The sequence below is a fragment of the Anneissia japonica genome, unplaced genomic scaffold (assembly GCF_011630105.1).
Source record: "Anneissia japonica isolate Jap-2015-1 unplaced genomic scaffold, ASM1163010v1 scaffold1065_len1792383_cov172, whole genome shotgun sequence".
Taxonomy (NCBI): domain Eukaryota; kingdom Metazoa; phylum Echinodermata; class Crinoidea; order Comatulida; family Comatulidae; genus Anneissia; species Anneissia japonica.
In genome coordinates this window covers 1,749,685-1,764,678 of record NW_022684135.1, presented here as the reverse complement: position 1 = coordinate 1,764,678, position 14,994 = coordinate 1,749,685, and the positions used below count along the sequence as shown (strand labels likewise).

Sequence of the window (14,994 nt, the reverse complement as noted above, 5' to 3'; positions counted from 1 at the left end):
CGGAGAGCAATTTTACCTCATCCGCACGGCGGCGCTCTATAGTAATAATAAAGGCGCTGCTCTTGTTCGTTTGTTTCCTTTAGTTTCTCCACTTAGTAAAATGTTCAAATTTTACTGCAACCGCAGGAGGGCGAATGTTCCATCGATTTTAATGCAAATACGCGGAGCAGCTCATTCTTCTGCTATTTAAGTTCTTTGATCGTAGCCACTGCATATGCGCTGAACCTTGGAGATCTCTTGGATCCCGGTTCAAATTCTATTGCTGCTCTCTTGTGCTTCAGCTGCAGGGCTGAAATGCAAGTTTTAAAAGCGCACCATCTTTCATATGAGATGAATAGGCCGTTGGTCCTGTGTGCAATATGGCCCACGTACACGTTCAAAACCACAGTACACTCTTCTGAAAATAGTAGGGGATTGTCTCCCGGTGCACTGCCCAATCACCACCAGAAGGATTCCGCTGGAAATAAGTCATTTTTGTTGTTTATTCTTAGTGTGTATCACTCCGAAAAAATCCATTGTAAATTGACTGAATTATGAAATGCTTTGTATCTTACAGTGCTCAAATTTGAAGAGTCCTTACACAGGTATTTCTCAGTTTCTACCAACAACAAACAAGATAATTCAGTTTGCTGAGGGTAAGGATCCGAACCCAGGCGACAAGATAGTTTATACAGCTGGTGCTTTTGACCTTTTCCGTATCCTTTATGGTCATATTATATTCACTTGGAATAGGCAGATTCAGTGGGTGCCCTAGCCAACTCAGCCCCCCCCCCCATCTAAACTACTGCAAATTGATAGTATACAAATATTGACTGCTCATGAGGGGAATGGTGAAATCTAATGTGTTGAGGTGATGTGAAGACCGTTGCCTACTACTCTTTCCCGAGGGCTGAAGGACCGAGGAAAGATAGTAGGCTAGGTCTCCATATCACCAAGAAACTATGTTTCACTTTCCCGAAACTAGAGCAGTTAATATTTGTTTTATATACCTCATATATAGATTGTATGAGGCTTAAAAAAGGAATGAAAAGAGTACCCCCAAAAAAATAGGCCTAAGCCTAGCCTACTTCCTAGGCCTACGTGATCAAAGGTGCCAATCTCTTGTCATAGAGGTCACAGTCCTCTTTACCGCCTTGCGTGTCATAAATATACACAGTGACATTTTAAGTGGAGCCTAGAGTTTTCAACACGACAGTGCAAAAAAGTACTATCAGTTAACTCCAGGAATTTATGAACTATCATTCAAACCTACATACAAGTTATTACCAGCTTTTAAACGAATCAGATGCCTGTGTATGTGGTATTTAATACTGTATATTTGTTAACTATTCTGTTTATTATGCAATAATTTTATCCTTAAATTTACCAAATGTAGATGTTGGGCATGTAGATTTCCTGGAGAAAGTTAGTAAACTTGGGAATTACGTCATTGTTGGTCTGCATACAGATGAGGTTAGTCAATTGCAAATATATGTTCAGCAAATATTTGATACATATCTCTGCCAGACCACCTCATTATATGACCACTTTGTGTGACTTTGACATTTGATTTAATAATAAAAATAATAAGTTACATTTATATAATTCCAAGCTCATTATTTCTTGTGCAAAGTGCAATAAATATTTGATAGAATACATATCTTTGCCAGACCACTTTATTATGTTACCACTTTGTGTGACTTTGACATTTGATTTGAATTTAATAATTTCAAGTTACGCTAGCGTAATGTAAATCAAGTGTTGTAAACTTGTGCGCAGCATAGCAAATGCCAGTATTAAGACGCAGTCACTGGCATACGATAATCTACCAGCAGCACCAGATTAGCATATGCTACTGAGTTGTGGCGACAGTCATGCATCAATGATTTTGAACCCAGCCATGATTTGACCAATCACAATTGGTCTAGATGTAAACAGAAAAACAATGCATGATTAAAAATATTTGTATATTTCATGCTAATACTAGTGTAGCCATATGTTATTTACCCAGTATGAACATTTGCTAGTTACACCACAGATTAATGTACACCTGGTGTTAGTTACGTCTGGCGTATCTCCCAGGTCAGAAAATAGCCTTAGACTAATAATATTTATTGCTCTACTGTTTTTATATTATCCTGCTAAGTGAAAAATAACATTCTATTAAGTGAATATACTTGAACATTACTACTTCATTAATAATTAGCCTTTTTTCTATGTTTATTTAGGAAGTGAATCGATACTGGTGCGGCAATTACCCGATTATGAACTTGCATGAACGAACGTTAAGTGTGTTAGCATGTCGGGTAAGATAACATATTTCTAATAATTAATCCTAAGGTTATTTGTATTAGAGCTGTAATCCTAACTGTTATAGGGTAGCTAAATTTGCCTACCAAATCCTCTCCTTACGGCAGTCTATTGTGTTTAAGTAAATCATATTTTAAGAAATGTTTGTATATCCTGTTTTTAAAACATTTTTATTCATGTTTTTTGCTTGGGTTTTAAAAATGTCCTGTATTTCATTCATAAGACATAATTAGCTGGTCTCTGTTTTAATCTGAGAGTGTGAAACAAATAAATAAACTAACTAACTAACTAACTCCTAATTCGTTTTTAAATGTACCATCTTTCCAATCCCTTAGTACTAAATGGTACCGTAGTAAAATATAATGGATAAGTTATTAAGTTACTGCATTTCCAATCCTAATATATGAATTTGTTTAGGTACCAGGTGGTCCTAAATAATGGAGCTGAGGTACCAACTTTTCAAAGGTACAAAATGGTTCTTATATTTAGAACACGTTATATTTTCATTGCGGATTTTTTGGGCTCAGTACGGACTCCAAAAGTATGCATTTTCTTTTAGTTTTAAGGCGTATGCGGATTTTATAAGTCCGCAATGACGATATAATGTGTTTTAGGCACAAGGATGCTAAATCAAGGTTTGGGAGCAAAAACACAATGCATCAGGAGAAAAGACATTTATATGTATTTTTTTATTAGTAGTACTTCGCCCCTGGATGACCACTTGTGTCAGATTCTATAGCGACAGTACAAATGCTCTTGTGGAGAACATTGTTGAGTGTTGGGAAAATTGTTAACCCACCCCTGGTACAGTATAAGTGGAAATTCCTTCACAAAAATACAAAATGCTCAACATATACTACAGACAAGACATAGGTGCTAGTAGTGCAGTGGCATACTTAACATTGAGGAGGTGATGGGGGAGGGGCACGAATGTGAAGTAGAGGCCTGATAATAATGTGAGGGGGGGCGCTAGGCTGCCCACTCCTAGATACACCACTGTAGTAGTGTAGTTAATAATTTTACTGAAATGGAAATTTATACAGAGATATTGGTACAGAATAGTACTTATAAAGGGATATTTTTTTCAGTATGTAAATGAAGTGGTTATTGGTGCTCCTTACACAGTCACCAATTCCCTACTTGACCATTTTGGGGTTGACGTAGTTGCTCATGGAATGACACCAACCAAACCATCTGCCACAGGCGAAAATCCATATGAAGTAAGTTTATTTCTATTTATCTACATTCTATTTCCTAGCCATGTTCCCATAATCATGTACTAGAACCATTAGGACATAATGCACTCATAAAGTTGCTAGTTTAACTTAAACAAAAAAAATAAATAAATAAATTAGTAAACAATTTAGTAGTTTTTAATAGTAATTTATTTGTTCAGTATACTAATATGAGTAAAGTTTACTGAAATAAAAAATCTACTAATTTTTTATGTTTGTTTTTCATACACTCAAAGGGAATCACCAAGCTGTCCCAACATGGGTCACTGAGAAGTTTCTTTGTGAGAGAGCTCAGAAAATACATTAGAAAAAATTTGTAGTGTTTTGTTGACATAACCATGATAGCCACAACTCTATCTGAAATCATTCCAATATTGTCAAAGTTGAAGCATGTTTGGTGAATGTTTTGGTTGAGTGAGTGCAGGGGTGGCGTCTGTTGGGAAGAGCTGAGCCATTGTTGTGGAGAAAAACCACATTTTGTCAAGGAGAAAAGAAAAAATTATTTTATACATATTAGTTGACTATAAAATCAATTAAATAAGCATTTGAAACCCTTAAATTGTCAAAATTTTTGGGGGCTTTGTCCTCAGGAACAATTTTGAAAAAAAATTTGAGTGTCGCCAGGCCACGCCTACTTTGTACTTCTTTTATTTTCACCACCATGTATGCCAATATCGATTTTACATTTTAAAACACTTACTTGTATGCTGATAATGTGTTATTTTGATGTGTTCAACAGATTCCAACCAATAAAGGTATTTTCAAGTTGGTTGATAGCTGCAATGATATGTCAACTTCAAAGATTGTAGATAGGATCATTGAAAACAGGTGAAACTATTATTATTATTATTATTATTATTTTAGAGTATAATATAACTTATTGAGGAATTTTATATCAGTGGTGATGAATAACCTGCCAGTGGAGGAATATTATTCCTTGATGCTGAGAAATGTTTACATCCTTAAAAAAGTTCCCCTATCGCTATAATTTCTTACCTCTGGAGATAGTTTTGTTCCCAAATCCTTGGATAATATCCAAAACCCTGATGGTAAATATCTTGGGTAAGAAATTTGCTTACATCTGCTAGATAACAGGTAAATGTAGAGGTAGGAGAATAACCCATAACTTGCAGCTTCTTTGTGCTGAATTGCTTATGGGCATGGTCCGTGACTACCTAGCTGCCATTAAGAGGTGCTTATATAGTGGCTACATGCTAGAGGGGCTGAAATGAACCATAGGATTGGTGTAACCCCCATACTCTTCAAAAAAATGCAATGGGTTCTTCAAAGAGCAAAAGCAGGTGTGTACGCTGGACCTCTATTTTAAGTCCTTGTCCAAGAAGCAGTGGTGTAATCTAGGGGAGGGCGTGGGGGCCCACGCTCCCCCCAAAAAATCCCCTAAAATCACCATATTTTGCAAATTAGCGCCCCTCAACTGATCATCAAGCATCCCCCCACTTCACCCTCCCGCCCCGCATCAGCCCCTCAATTCAAGGCTTCTAGATACGCCACTGTCAAGAAGACTTGGTTTCATCTAGCTTCTGAAACCGCATAAACCTCTCTTGCAAAAGTTACAACTTCCGAATATCATATAGTATTTATTACCAGCATATCGTTACTGATAGTGAGTTGTTACAATTTGTCAGCGACAAATCTGGAAGGTTGAAATTGGTTCAATAAACAAGATTTGTTGGCAATGTATCGGGGAGGTTTCAAGGTTGCGTCGGTTACAGTTACATAGCAATTACTGTAGCGACATTGTAACGATTTTATTGAAACAAGGTTTAGGAAATTGGACCAATATGAAATTGTTGTCTAATAAGTAAATTTTCAATGTGCAAAATTTTTTTTTTTTAGGCGTAACTATCAAGAACGTAATGAAAGAAAGGAACAGAAAGAGATACGACTTATAGAAATGATGGAGGAACAAAATAAAAATGCTCAACAGTTTCAACACTATTCAGAATCCAATTTCCAAAAATAAAAAATATTGATGCTGTTTTCTATAAATGAAAATGCAATGCTTAAATTAAGTTGATTGCTTATAATCAAATGGAATTGTATAATAATAATATATTTGTGTCCAACTATTTAAAAGCAGGTCTACTTGAGATAAAAAGTGTTGATAAAGATATAAATATTGTGATAGTAGGTTAATGACTAAATATTTTAACAATTTTATCCAAAAATTTTTCAGGATGATTTGAAAGAACATCTTTTTTAGAAATTAAATTTGATAATAAATTTGCATAGACTGTGTTTCTGCCATCAGTGCTTAACATATTAGAGTATGTTTATGGTTAAGTAGCAAATTGAAAGACCCAATTGTCCGAATAACATTCAAATGTTAATAAGACTGCGCCTTATGACAGTCGTACAACCATTGGCCGATGAATCAAACTCCAGTTGAAAGACCCAATTGTCCGACTAATATTCAAATGTTTATTAAGCTCACTGCGTTATATGACTGTCGTACAACCATTGGCCGACGAATCCAACTCCAGTTGAAAGACCCAATTGTCCGACTAACATTCAAATGTTTATTAAGCTCACTGCGTTACAATTTAGGGCCTGTTCGAGCGAAAAACGCCAACCGTATCCCGTTAAATTCAGCGGTTAATCGTGCTGACCTGGGCAGTAAAGGATTAAATGTAACTTTCACTTTCAAGTGTTAAACCCTGGTTAAAGCAAGGTTCTGCTAAGCTCAATTCATAAACTTTATTTTCATATTATATAAGCAATAAAATGAAATTATTTATAATTTTGAAAAAGGCTATAACTGGAAGTATACAGGTAGCTTTGAAACATAGTGTTTTACAAATGTTAAAACACTGTACCAGTCTATGCAAACATCATGAATTTTGAAAGTAGGTGAGCATCTGGGAGGTACTTGCTTACTTGCGAAAGTGAGGAAAACCATCTGCTAATTGTTGGTGGCAGTCTAAACTGGTCTAAACAGATCATCAATAAAAACGGTCTGTGGCATGTGCATCGTGCTGATGCGTTTTTCTTAGAATCGCGTCGGCCAACGACCGTCAGGCACAGTGAGGGTCCGTTTTTAGACAGTCCGGTAGGTAACGTATGGCAATGCTATATATTGCACAAATGCACTGGTGACATAAATATGGGTTCAATTTTTTGTATTTTTAGAACGAACTGTAATTGAAGACCAACTTTAACTAGTCCCAGTTGCAAATTCAACTGCTATTAAATTTATGATTTAAGTTTATGAATACAAAATTTGTGTCCATAAACAAATGTAGTTTGAGTCTTAAGACATTGGCTGTGTTCTCACACGGCAGCTAACGGTTAGCAGGATCCGGATCCTGCTAACCGTTAGCTGCCGTGCATCCATACAACTAAGATCCCGATCCGGATACCAAGAATATGGTGATCGAATCACTGGCCAATAAGACACTGGAAATTGTAAACGCGTACGTGTGATTGGATGATGATAGAAATACGCTCATCCTGATACCGCTAACGGTTAGCTCCTGATCCGGATACTAGGGCTCTCATGAGAACCAGGCTTAAATGAAGATCAAACTAACTAAAGTTGTTTAAAAATATTTGTTTTCATAAAAATAACTATACTAATAGTTACTATGTAACACTAAAGAAGTACGTTATTTAAATGTTGCTTTCTCTGAAGCACTAGAAAAATTGAACTGACAGCAACACGGTCTTTGTTTTTGTGGTGATGGCAAGCTAAGCATGGTAATGTCATTTTTTGAAAGCTAATTTTGATTGTTTCTATCATGTATGATATATTAGGCCTGTAGATTCACTGTCACCACAACAACAAGCAAGTTATTTAGTTGTAGTCCAAGTTCATTTTAATTATATGAAATGTCGTAAATTTGAAGTTTGTTTTAAGAATACCGGGGTAAGTTTGTGATGTATTATTATTAGTGGAATTGTGGGTAATGTGAATGTTTGGGCCTCATACAGTGCAATAATACAAACTGCTAGTTGATGTTAAAGTAAAGGTGATGCTACATACTGCTACTGCAAACACTGCTATTGCTACTACTACTACTGCTACTGCTACTACTGCTACTGCAAACACTGCTATTGCTACTACTACTACTACTACTGCTACTGCTACTACTACTACTGCTACTGCTACTATACTGTTACTATTATTAATTTGAAGGATATTTGAAGGCGCTATATAAAATACAGAACCATTGGATAAATGGATTTATTTTCAGGGTAAACACCAAGGATAACCCACATAAGTCTAACAATAACTTATTTTCAATGGGGTTCTGGTGATGATTAGGCAGTACAGTGAGAGACAATCGCCTACGCTTTTCCAAAAAGTGTACCTCGTTCTTTAACGTGCACACAGGCCATAATCCACACGTGACCAATGGGTTAAACGTCTTATCTGAAAGATGGTGCGCTATCATAACTTGAATTATTTCAGCCCTCCAGTTGAGAGCAGCGATGGGAATTGAACCAGAGACCTATAGATCTCCATTCATCCCACACACTGTGGCTACCACCAGTTTAGCCGACTGAGCTAAGCTGCCCTATCTTTAAGTTTTAATTTTAGGCACATTCATACATTTCATATTGATTAAAAATATTGGGTTTAATCTATAAGTATTTATGGAGAAAAGTGACCCCCTCAGATTGTCTTATTGTTGTACCAATGAGGCAAAGATGGCATCCTTCCTTGAATTTCCATTAAGAATATGAGAAAGAACCATTTTGTATTTTTCACCATATCTATCACAGTTTGAGGTGTTTTTGTACCATATACACCAGTACTGGTATAAATTTAATTGGGTTTTATTAGTATATCTGCAATAACATTATAATAAATACTGTCCTGAAATCAACAGAACAAGTGGTTGTCATTGACTCTCTGAATAGTTGACAAGCTGCAACTGACCAAAACCCTAGAGTAAAAAAAAGACAATAGCCTAATATTATTTAACGATACATTTAATTGCATTTATTATGCAAATATAATGCAAATAAACTTACCTTCTCTGCTTTTCTAATATTAGCTTACCATATATTTCTTAATCTTATCTTTCACTTTTTTTTTGTTCTGCTTCTCTATTTTTCACTTTCTTTTTCCTACCTTCTGCTATTTTATTAGCTTGCCGTATATTTACTTTCTTTCAGTTTTCTGTCATGTACCTTCCTCCTTACTTTTTCCTTACATTTTCCATTTCTATCCTTTCCGATTTCTTTCTTATACTTCCTTATCTTTATTGTTTTTGCTTTCGATTACCTTGTTTCTTATGTTTCTTTGATTTTTCTTTCATTTACTTAATTTTACTTTATTTCTTTTTCATGTGTATCTTTTTTTTATCTTACCAATTTCTAAATATGCAAATATACTTATCTTTAATTCTTATTGTTTGGGGAATGTATTTAATACTAATATTTATCTGGATTTTCTTCCAATTTCTGTGTTATAATTATATTGGTTTTTAATAGTTTATCATGTCTATCAAAATGAAAAATATGGAAATCTCATTCAATCAATAGAATTTTAATAGTTTTAGATTGTATTGAGATGCCCTGGGATGGTAGTCCACCTAATAATTAGTATAGTTTATAACATTATTGTTGGAAACAAATATTGTTTGTATTTCAATGGGTACAGATAAATTAAAGTTTAATTTTATTTTTCAAAAGATAAAATATATTTTCTCTGTGTTAAGCTCAAAAACTTCAAGACTAAAATTCAGTATTCTAATTGATTTGCATATTATTATTTTCATTAAAAAAATTCATTTTATCTGGCAAAAAACTGTTTTATGCCATATATAGTCATGAAATGCCTATAAATATTCATGATGTGAGGTCATCATGACCATATTTAGGCATGTCACATTTTTGTCAAATATGTGGTGGTCTGGACTAGAAATACAAGATAGAGCACTCATGCGTGACCGTCCTGGTCCTACCTGGCGTCCTACTTTCTCTGCATAACGTTCTCGCATGCGCAGATGACTTTTAGTGACGTCATTACATTCTACGTCCTACCGTCATCGTGCGAAAGCTCCTTTATAAACAAATAGGTACATAAACAATTCCATGTATTATAGGGCCTAGCCTATGCCCCTTTGCATAGATGCTTAAATTTACTTGTAAATAATTGAAGGTTTTTGTGTTAAAAGCTCTGCAATTTAAACTGAAATGTTTTGATCTGTATTTCAATGTTTTAATTCAATGTATGAAGGTTTTCAGATGTTTCCATATATAGTCATGATGTGCCTATATATGGTCATGATGTGACCTTATTTAGGCATGTCACATGTTTTTGTCAAATACTTAATAGTAGTCGTAAACACATGCTATGTATGGTTGATAGATACACGGATGCAAAGGTATAAATAATGATGTAATATTTATGTGCAGGCTAACAAATTCTTGTTATTGATATTAAATGCAAGTTATCTTACCAAGTCTTATGTTCTATTTTTGTGTATTATGTGTATTTTTAGTGCTTTTATCTTGCAATATTTTGATTTAACTACTCATTTTGGGAAACCCTTAAAAAAAGGCAGAGCAGAGAAAATAATGTATCTTTTAGTGCTTTCTTGTTCCTCGACATCAAACCAGGGGCGGATCCAGAGAATTTCTGACGGGGGGTTTGCATAAACTGAAGTTCACGCCGCTACGCCGACCTCAGCCCTACCATGGTTGGTGTAAATAAGTGGTAAATAGCACTCCTTTTTTCCTCTTTCCTCTCTTTAACTAACATTTTTCTCCGGAGCTCTTTTTTGATTTTTCGGCTTGACTGGAAGGCATCTTTAAGGTCATCCATCCCAGTACGGGAAGTGCAGCCAGTACAAAGCACTGGGACTCAGGGCTATTAGGGCGGGCCCATTCATAAATAGACCTAAAAATAATTAAGATATTATTATCTTTTGCTTAACTTAAATTTGGAGGGAAAAAAAACCGGCAGCGGAACCCTTAATATAATAATATTGAGGCCTACTATGTTCATTAGTGTATTCAAGGCAGGGGCCCCGGCTTGCCCGACGTACCCCTAATATGATTTTTTTTTTAAATATGGGGAAAAGAAAATTATATTCATTGTAAGTCTGAAAGTGCCATTTCCGCCCTTCTAGAGGTGCTATAATCATAAATTTTCTTACCTCAGCCTCAACCATGGTGTGGATGAGGTGGTCTTCCTCGTCCACCTGTGAAAATCCCTTCCTGATGGCCCCTCTATTCGAATTCCCTTATCTCTGCCACTGCAATTGGTTAATTTTACGTGCCACCAATTCTTTTTAATAGCTTAACAGCTGCTGAAACCGAATATGCCCCTCTTAAAATACCTAATCTAATTATAAATAGTATTTATTTCTAATAATAGTAATAGTTCCATATCTATTTTAGCGCATTCCGCAAAGCTTCAATGCGCTTTACAAAACAAATAAAGAAAACAAGAAATAATTTTGACTTAAACTACGGTACTTAAACTAAAACAGTCCCGAAAAAGCATTGCGCTATCGGTATTTGTATCGACAGGTCCCCACCCACCGATGTCGAAAACAACCTCGCTAACCTTTAGGAGTATATAGGGGGTAGCACTTCTTAAGATGAATCAGAGAACTAGGGAATCCTCCTATGACATCAAAGAGCCCGGCAATTATCTTGCACTGGGGCCCTTTCGCGCCACACCGAGACTGATCTATCCATCTTTTCTTTATTCGTAATTTTTTCGTTTTTCCATCTCCTTACCGTTCTGTAAATTTCAGTGTCCATTTATTGTCTTGCAAAAAAAACTGGTTTAGTTTGCAGTATTCATAAACTCCAGAATTCTTTCCCATCAGAGTTATGGTTTGGTCACCAATAGGTTAACTTGATCAATTCTACCAAATTTTCGCCGACCATGATTGTTTTCTGCCTCTGTTTGAAGGAGTAGTTGTGCATGCTTTCAATTTTAGCAAAGTGTTAGGCTGCTTTTTATTTTTAATCATGTTATCATAGGACGGTTTGTAAGTTCATGATTTGTCTTTAGAAGTTGTACAATGTATCAATGAGAATTTGGATGTGCTCTCTTTTGCCATTCATAATAACGGTATTATCTGTTCTTTCTGTTTTGATTTAAACATCCAATTAATCAGTATAGCGCCCTTTGTAGTAATTTACTGAATCGCGCCCTCTATAATATTTACTGGGCGTGCGTAAACGCAACACTCGTGTGTTGAACACCTTGAGTTCGGAGTTACGTTGAATTGTTGGAAGATATCGTCATATTCATAATCGTAGTTTTGATTACTAAGTGCAGGCAGTATATTTACTAATACGTGATTTATTTTCTGGTAAGTACTCATGTTAGCTGGTATCTTTAAGTTATACTAGAATGGGTATACAGTCTTCGGGAGCGGTAGGTCTATGCCTGGCTCTTGCTTTTCCGCGGGCCTAATATACTAGCTAGGCATAGCCTATAGGCTAGGCTAGGTCCTAGGCTATAATAGGCTAGGGCCGCTGACCATATGACCTAGTCTCAGGCTAAATGCTGCTTTTCAGTGCACCCGTGATCAACGTGAATAAAATTCGTCAACAACGGTAATGGCAACGAAATGAATGAATGAAATCCGTTCCAATATGGTGGATGTTTTGTGTGCCTAATGAATAAAATATAATAAATGTGGCAAAGACAAGCCAAACCAGTCACTCGTCGCAAAAAACGATTTTGAGTTATCAATACAGTGTTAGAGAGTAAAATAATAGCTATAAAATGGTAAAAAATCATTCAAATCGGACATTTCCTTATGAAGTTACAAGCGTTTAAACACACAACTGTTTAAAGAACTATATATGAGAAATCAGCCTTCAAAGTTTATGATTTCAGGCATTTCTCATGCAGAAACTATCATCAAATCCTTAAAAATGTTGTTTTAACATTGCACATTGGGAAAATTTGTTGGTTATGTTTTGTTAGATTTTGCGTTAGGTCTGCAAAGAATTATACCCTGAAGTACTGATGAAGTGCAAACAACTTCTTGAGGAAGGAGTTCCACCCATTTCATTCTACTCTAGAATTTCCATCACCAATATATAATTAAATAGTGCATTATTAAATCCAAAATGCATCACTTTGCATTTATTCAAATTAAATGGCAGCTGCCACTGAAGAGACCATTGGTACTGTAAAGAGCATCAATATCTGTTTGAAGAGAAACTCTATCAGCATCTGTCTTACCGTACGAAAGATGTTTGTTACATCGGCGAATAACCTTACTAAAGAATCAGAAATACTCTCTTACACATCATTTATGAAAATGACAAATAACAGAGGCCCCTGAACACTACTTTGGGTAACCCCGCTTGTTACTTTACGCAACCCTGACTTACAACCATTTACAACTCTCTGTCCTCTATAGCTCAGAAAAGCCCTAATCCATGAAAGATTACCAGAAATGCCATAAGATTCCAACTTGGAAATTAATTTACTATGAGGTATCTTGTCAAAGGCCTTCTGAAAATCGAAGTACTGTACAGTACCGTCCATAAAAAATGCAAATTTTTAGACGCAACAGACGCATCCAGTTTTCGTCCTGTTTGCGTCCATGACGCGTCCGTTCAAGGCCTACACCGTCTAAACATTGTTATTTAGACGCACTCGCGTCTACCCTATTAGCGTTAGACGCGTCCAGATTTCGGACGTATTCAGGACGCATCGTGGACGAATTCAGGATGCGTCCGATGCGTCTAAAACGTGCAGCATTTATGAACGGTACTGTACAGTACACACAGTCAAATGGTATCTACCTTGATCAAGCCACAATGTCCATTGGATAGTCACTTCAATAAGTTGCGTAACACAAGAACACCCACTACGAAAACCATGTTGTTGGTCTTTTAAACTAATATTTTCCAAATGCCTATATAAATATCATCTTGAATAAATTTTTCAGTACTTTCAAACAAAATGGAAGTCAAGCTTATGGGTCTGTAATGTAAAGGTGAACTCTTATCACCTTTCTTAAAGTCAGGCTGAGGAGGAAACAATTTTGTTGATATGTTGTAGTAGACCTTATTTTTCAAAGATAGGAAAAGTTGTTTTACGCAAAAACTGAGGAACGTTGAATACCGTACTCGTGCGAATAAGCTCCTGGGCACTTAAAATATTTTTTGCACTTTTTGAGGGGCGCTTATTCAAACGGGGCACTTATTCGAACGGGGCGCTTATCAAAACAGAGTGGAAATTGAGGGGGCGCTTATGGAAATAGAAGAAAATCGAGGGGTCTTATAAGAACTTATTAAATTTAAAAGGCACAGTTTGAATGAAAAACGATTATATAAAGGACATCAGGAAACCACAAATTACGAATGGTGGTGCGGCGGAAAAGATAATCGTCCAGAGAGCATGGCTTGTCATGATAAGAATGTTGTGAGTACAGTATTACATAACAGTAGAATAGCAGATGAAATTAGTGGTGGTGGTTAGCTTGTTGGCCATCTGCCGATTGAGATTAGCAGGATGGCATGATCATTGCAGGTTTTCTTGAAAACTCAGATGAGAATGTGTAAAAGGTGCAAATTGTCGGAAAAGGAGTAGGACTAGGCTATAGACAAATACAAGAAGATGGAGGTTGGAAATATACTGTCTGTCCAGGGAGCTCTCATCTGTCCAAGATAAATATCCAAATATCCTCATTTTGATATTTTCTATAGGGAATGTGATTCCATTCCACACCTCAAAACACCCAACACCCACAGTCCCAGGATTAATTGGATTATTGGGGGGGGAACGCTTATTCAAACGGGGAGCTTTATTCAAACTGGGTGCTTATTCGCGCGAGGTACTTTCGTTGTAGATATCAGTAACCTCCATATACAGTACTCTGTGTAATTTCAGTACCAATTGTGATGGTAGACCTTCTACTACTACCAAACTTAAACAGGTTGTGAACATTTTACCAATAAAGTCGACATAATACATAATCATATTGCTGTACATATTTTTAATAGAAAGCTTTACTCTGCATCTTCCCTTTATTTATATATTTTATATTTTATTTCATTTACCCAACAGCGTAAAAGCCAATAGCAGGGAGCATAAATATAATATAAAATAAAAAATCACTATAAAACATTCAAAAACAGTATAATAAACATTCATAATTTTAAGTTAGAGCAAGCCTGCCAGCGTTAAATGAATAAGGTTCGAAACGTAGAAAGGGGCAAGTTTATGAGTAGATTTTTAAGTGAAAAGCAAAATCTTGTAGCCAGTGACCATGACCATAGGCACATTACATGTTCTTGTCAAACAAAACTTTGACAGTCTGAACAAGGCTTTATATATATATACTGTCTCTTATACACATCTAGATGTGTATAAGAGACAGCATATATATATATAATATATATAGGAAGGAAGCTTAGAAGTATCCATAGGGGAAACTAAAACAATGAAGAGGGTTAAAAACAGTACCTTAAGGAGAAAGTAGTATCGCTAAGGGGAAACTAAAACGACCATAAG

General features: G+C 35.9%; 1 protein-coding gene and 1 long non-coding RNA gene across 2 annotated transcripts in view; both read left to right on the top strand.

Moving 5' to 3' along the window:
• LOC117103726 (ethanolamine-phosphate cytidylyltransferase-like) overlaps positions 1 to 5,508 on the top strand; it is a 20,223-nt gene extending 14,715 nt beyond the window's left edge. Inside the window, exons 8-12 of the mRNA XM_033244331.1 lie at positions 1,376 to 1,452; positions 2,208 to 2,285; positions 3,378 to 3,509; positions 4,264 to 4,352; positions 5,382 to 5,508. Of these exons, the coding sequence (XP_033100222.1) occupies positions 1,376 to 1,452; positions 2,208 to 2,285; positions 3,378 to 3,509; positions 4,264 to 4,352; positions 5,382 to 5,508 (503 nt within the window). The remainder of the gene's footprint in view (positions 1 to 1,375; positions 1,453 to 2,207; positions 2,286 to 3,377; positions 3,510 to 4,263; positions 4,353 to 5,381) is intronic.
• Positions 5,509 to 11,688: 6,180 nt separating this feature from the next.
• The window catches only part of LOC117104142, a 52,493-nt gene continuing 49,187 nt past the window's right edge, over positions 11,689 to 14,994 (top strand). The window contains exon 1 of the long non-coding RNA XR_004444706.1: positions 11,689 to 11,827. This is a non-coding gene — a long non-coding RNA (uncharacterized LOC117104142). The remainder of the gene's footprint in view (positions 11,828 to 14,994) is intronic.